This window comes from Abramis brama (assembly GCF_963993115.1).
Source record: "Abramis brama genome assembly, chromosome: 4".
Taxonomy (NCBI): Eukaryota; Metazoa; Chordata; class Actinopteri; order Cypriniformes; family Leuciscidae; genus Abramis; species Abramis brama.
Genome location: NC_139966.1, coordinates 50,865,075 through 50,871,074, shown reverse-complemented (window position 1 = coordinate 50,871,074; position 6,000 = coordinate 50,865,075). Strand labels below are relative to the sequence as shown.

The following is a 6,000-nucleotide window of genomic DNA, read 5'->3' as shown; positions in this document are numbered from 1 at the left end:
CATTCAAAATAAACTTAAGACCAACACATTAATAATTTAGAGGGAAACAGATACCAACAACAACAAAAAATAAACTCCTCAAAGAACTGCATAAATAGGCTATTGATGCGGATGCATCAGAAATGAGAGTATGAAGAGTATGAGTATGAGTAGATAGTTGTTCTGAAAAATAAAAAATAAAAAAATATGATTTTCTTTTCTTTTCTTCTTCATCTGCAGTGCACTTGTCATCTTAACACAACATCATATAAAATCTTTCTCTATTTAATGTCTTTCTCTGGTCTACATGTTAATGAAAGAGTGAAGGATTTATGTGTAATATTAAATGGATTTAGGTATGTGTCCGAATTTTTAGGGGAAGGTGTCGCCCTCTGACTCTCGTGTTGCTGTAGTACAGGAAAGAGAGAGGGAGGGATTGTTGAAAAGGCAGAAGGCCAGCTTGTGTGGCCACAGTCTGGTGAAGGACCCCAGAGAGACAGAAAGAAAGAGTGAGTGAGACAGAAATAGAAAGTATTATTACCATGAAGTTCATCTGTGGAGGTCTGATCCTACTGCTGGGGTCTGAGATACTCTGGGTGACTGGTGCAACATCACAGGTGAGATTCACACACATACTCGTGCAACATGCGTATAATATGTGATTGCTTGTAAAAAATCTTAGTGTAATGTAACATTTTTTTAACAATTTTTTTTGAAAATCAAGTATTTTGAATAGGAAATATAATTAGTTTGTTTTGGACTACTTCCTGTTGGACAATTTGTACTTGTACATATGCTTTCCAGGGTTAATCGGTAGAAATCTGTCTCGTTTGGGAATATCAGCTCATTCTATTACCATTTCCTGTTTACAGATACCACTCAGTCTACAAGCTGGCAGAACAACATAAACATGCAGTTTGCTTTGATATTAATGTTCATATCCGTTTCCAGGGATACTTTCTCTATATTTAGTAAGAGAATGTTTACATTTCTGTGGTTGCAGTTGAAAAATGTAGTACATGTATTGCTTTAAGATGCATGAACTATAAGCAAATCTTCAGTTAGAAATTCCCTGATTTGACATGTATCGTTTGACATGTCCCGTGGAATGCTGGTTAAAATAATCCTGAGAATGTCATTGGCCAGCTGTAAAGTCATGAACGAATCAGGTAAATCTCCTTGGAAAATCAGTGACAGGTGTTAAGATCCAGTGTGTTTTCCAATTCATATGATATACCATATGAATTGTTGCCTTTCTGTAAGAGTCGGCACTGAAGACGCTTTTTTGTGAAAACTAATGTGCTATGGATGTGTGTGTGTGTGTGTGATTGTGTTGGTGTCTGTGGTCAGAACCGTTGTGATAAGAGCATCCAGGTGGTGACTAAATCGACCTGTCATTCCTGCTCGATAACGCTTTTGGTGAAATGTCCCACTGGCTACACCAAGAAACCACCAGGGAAAAGCACAAAAGACTGCAGGTACAGTATATATGTTTCAATCATGACAACTTTTTGAGTGAGTTATTTAACCTGCATTTATTGGCATGGGGAATGGAATGTCCATATGCTTGATTTTGGTGGACGAGATCATGACTGAACTATTTATTTGTGTGTGTCTGTCAGGTTTTGCTTACATTTTGGGAACCAAATGTGTCCACAAGGACAGTATAACCTGAAATCAGCTACATTGTGGGGACCAGCCAGTCACTATGAGGAAAAAGACACTATAATAACTAAATAATGTCATTATCTCAGCTATAGAGCTAATGGAAAGTTTGGACTTCTTAAGGTCGACATGAAACGGAAGTGGCGATAGTCTTTTATTCCCTATTATAACGTATATATGAGTGAAACAGCTTCTCGAAGAAAAAAATATAGGGCGGGGCTTGATTTTGTCCTTTGGGACTTGATTGGATCATTGGACCGTAAAGGAGTAAAAAGTCTTTGAATTATCCTAAATTTTTTAATTCTAATTTTTAAATGTAATTAATTTGTGATTATAAAGATTTTAATGTAAGTATCTTATGCTTACCAAAGCTGCATTTTTTTTAACTAAAAAATACAGTAAAAACGGTAATATTGGGAAATATTAATATAATTGTATTATTTAAAAAAAATATTGCCATCAGAGATCCAGACAAAGAATATTCTGCAATTTGTTTAAAATCTTTTTAAGTTATCCTGAATTAAATACCATACTTTGATATCAGACCAAAAAAAAAAACATCTTTCATGACAAGATTAGGTGTTTCCCTTGTGCATAAACAAAGGGTTATGCTATATAGCATGAATACAAAGGCAATAATTACATAATAATCTCTCTATTTGTGTCTAGGTATGAAATCCCACCTAATTTGTCTGTGGAGGGCTGTTCGTATGAATGCTACAAAGACACAGTGGAACCCCAGTGCTGTCCAGGTTACTGGGGCAATGACTGTATTGGTGAGTTTCAGGTCATTGAAGAGGAATTCTGTTTTTGTGTAGAATTGTGTTTGAATTCTGTTCCATAGAAGATCTATGACGTCAATAACCTCTTAAACCACATAAATATGGCCCAAAAGTGATTGTTGTGTTCTTATCTGATTATCTAACACATTTTAAATGGCATTTGTCATTTCCGTCATTCTGTGAGGGAAGATGCACTGAGGGAATATTTTGAACGGAAGAGTTAGACAGGAACTATCTTTATGTGACCGCAAAAGCCTGAAACGCAAGTAAGGGGAAAGAAATGGAAAAACATAACTTTAATATAATCATTCCTACTTCAAAAAATCCTATAGGAATGCCAATAAATGTTTATCATAATTCATAATTGTTTTTTACGACGATTCATCATAATTCTGTCAAAACCAATCCAAATGTGTTGTAATGAGATGAAATTACCATTAAAAGCAACCATCCTCTAAAAATAAAATACGATCCCACTGGATTAACTGAACTTCCGGAAGAAATAAACTAGAGAGTAGGAATTTTAGTTAATCCAGCTGGATCTTATGTGACTCTTGAAGAATTCTTATTTGATCCCAATAATACCCTTTAGGATTGCTTCCAGATTATGATAGGAATTCTATTAGCATTTTTTTGGGGAATTTTTGACTAGGGATATAAATCCTATATGCATGAATGTGACCTTCCACAGTTGTTGATATTTTGGAGTCACACTTTATCCATTTTTAACATTTTATGTGGTTATGAGACCATGACGGTCTTGTTTCTCACAGTTGTTTTTGCTGTGGGAGCTGTACAGTCATTAAGTATAAACTGACATGTGACATATTATTGTGTGTCTTGTCACACACTATGAGAGGAAGTTTTGAGCCGCTGTGGAACAAGGGATTTGTGTACTTCCTTCCCTCTGTGAGGGATATGGCAGATCTGTGCCTCCGTACCACTGGAATGTGCTGACCAACAAGCTGTGGAGGTCTCATTTCCAGTATTTCCTCTGCCTGTCAGCACTCACACAGATCCCACAATGAGTTCGCTGAGTCAAACACTTAAGTTAACATGCGTTGTCTTGGTTTCTTTGGTCTCTTATCAGCAGAACTTCCTGCATTGTTCTTTGAAAGTTAAATGATTTGACCTTTGCGTCTATGAGACGGGTCAGCATTATGAAAGCTTGGTGAAGCATTATGAGAGGAAATGCATTTTTCCCTGTATCTGATTTCATATTTAACAAATCCAGAACTAAATTTATCTGAATGGCAGAAAGCATATTTATATTGAACCTGTTTATTTGAAGATCGGTACTTAGATCTATCAACACAATCTCATGGTTCACCATTGGTAGCTAATTCCTATGAATTTGTACGAGCTCATTTTTACTTTTTTGTTCGATCTGCTGCTTCCCAGTGGTTTACGGGTGAGGTTTGGGGAGGACCTTCATGCTTATCTTTTGCTAAAAATCATGCATTTTCGTCCGATTCACATTGTATGAATTCATACAAAATCACCACCTCGTAAAATAGTTATGTTTTCCAGTGAGATTGCATTGGATCCACCCACAATTCCTCAAAATGTCTGTTAACAAATGGGACCTTATTGTAAAGTGTTACCAATTTTTCTTCAGAGTAAGTGCAGAAAATGTAAAGAATGTGCTGAAAGTGAGCCTGCTCGTGAGGCACTGTCTGCATATGCTGCTAGTGGGATTTTTCTATTTGTGTTGACACATCTGTGCATGGAGTGTCAATGTTTGTGATGTGCCGGGAAGGATCTGATCCGATGAAGGCCTAAGTGGTCAAACTTACAATGGCGGGAAGGAAAAGAAGAGTGAGGGTCAGTGGAAGAGACGAGGGGCTGTTTGAAGAACAGAGGAACTCTGCTAACTCATATCCTCTTGTAGAGACCCTACCACCCCAAACCCACTGACCCCAGATCAGTCCTAGAAAACAGAATGATCTCAAATCCGTCTCACTCAAACTGAACACAGAACAGTCATGGCAAACATTTGCCCTCAAATCAGGCTCACGCAAACTCGCTGATCTCAAATCAGCCTCAACAAAGCTCAAAACTAAGATGAACTACATTAGATAAATACTACTTCTACAGCATTTATTAATCTTAGTTAATGTTAAGCTCTACATTTATAATATATTTTTTAAATCAAAAGTTGTATGTTAACATTAACTAATGCACTGTGAACTATAAATGAAGAATTGTTTACAATAACTACTGTTAACAAATGAGACCTTATTGACCTAAGTGTTAAACATTTTTTCAAATCAAATTCAAATCCATGATCTATGAGTTGTTAATGCCATGCTCAACTGGTAAATGTGTGATTGACATCTCCAAATTGGCCATTTTATCTGATTGAAACAGAAGTTAAAAGAGATACCTTCACTTTAAACGTCATGAAATCTAATCCTTTATTCTTTCAATAGAGTGTCCAGGATCAGCGGCGAACCCATGCAGCAATAATGGAGTCTGCTCTGATGGTATAGGGGGCAATGGGACATGCACATGTGCAGTAAGTTTAATTTCCTTCTCTTGCTCTGTCTGAATCAAGCACATAGTTATTGAGCACCCATTGAGACTTTTTTTTGACTGGTTTTTGCAGCCAGGGTTTAAAGGAACAGCTTGCGAAGAGTGTAAAGAGAACTTATATGGACCCACATGCAACAATGGTAAGAAGCCCCGCCCCCTTTTATTCTGTAGCAGGATTCATTGATTTGTTGGTTTTTTTTGGTGTTGATACCATGCTCTGACTGCCTCATGTGCTATTCAGTGTGTAGCTGCAAGAACGGCTGGTGTGACAGCGGCATGAAAGGCATAGGACAGTGCACATGTCTGTCTGGGTACACTGGCATAGACTGCGACCGAGGTAAGGCCTTGGATTATTATTCTGGGTGTATACAATACATGTGACATTGGATATTAAAGCAGCATGAGTGAATGTTTTTTTTCTCTCTTCAGAGCTCCCAGCATGTGCTGCTTTGCGGTGTGGGCCAGATTCGCGTTGTGTTGAGGACATGTCCATAGGGAAGCTTATGTGCAGATGCAAACCTGGTTATCAAGGTGATGGAGTCCAATGTACATGTAAGTACTGCACAAGCAAACAAAGGTTTGTAAAGCTAAGCTTGATTTAGGATTGGGTTAGATGTGACATTTTATTGATAGTAAGTTTTCTATAAAGACCATTTGAAATTATATATATATATATATATACATATATATTCAAAAGTTTGAGTCGGAACGATTTTTATGTTTTCAAAAGTCTCTTATGCTTACCAAGGCTGCATTTATTTGATTAAAAATAAAGTTAAACAGTAACATTGTGAAATACTATTTAAAATAACTGTTTTCTATTTTCTATTTTAATATATTTCAAAATGTAATTTATTCTTATGATGGCAAAGCTGAATTTTCAGCATCATTACTCTAGTCTTCATTGTCACATGATCCATAAGAAACCATTGTAATTTGATGATTTGGTGCTTGGTTTATTTGGTTAACAGGCTACTAAAAGCAACAAAATTCTAAAACTCTTTATTTTGCACTAAACTCAAATATATTTTGCACTAAA

General features: G+C 36.5%; 1 protein-coding gene across 1 annotated transcript in view; it reads left to right on the top strand.

The window, feature by feature from the left end:
- The first annotated feature begins 439 nt into the window (after positions 1-439).
- The window catches only part of stab2 (stabilin 2), a 30,838-nt gene continuing 25,277 nt past the window's right edge, over positions 440-6,000 (top strand). The window contains exons 1-7 of the mRNA XM_084110922.1: positions 440-596; positions 1,330-1,457; positions 2,314-2,420; positions 4,859-4,944; positions 5,035-5,101; positions 5,203-5,298; positions 5,391-5,513. Of these exons, the coding sequence (XP_083967048.1) occupies positions 522-596; positions 1,330-1,457; positions 2,314-2,420; positions 4,859-4,944; positions 5,035-5,101; positions 5,203-5,298; positions 5,391-5,513 (682 nt within the window). The 5' untranslated portion in view covers positions 440-521. The remainder of the gene's footprint in view (positions 597-1,329; positions 1,458-2,313; positions 2,421-4,858; positions 4,945-5,034; positions 5,102-5,202; positions 5,299-5,390; positions 5,514-6,000) is intronic.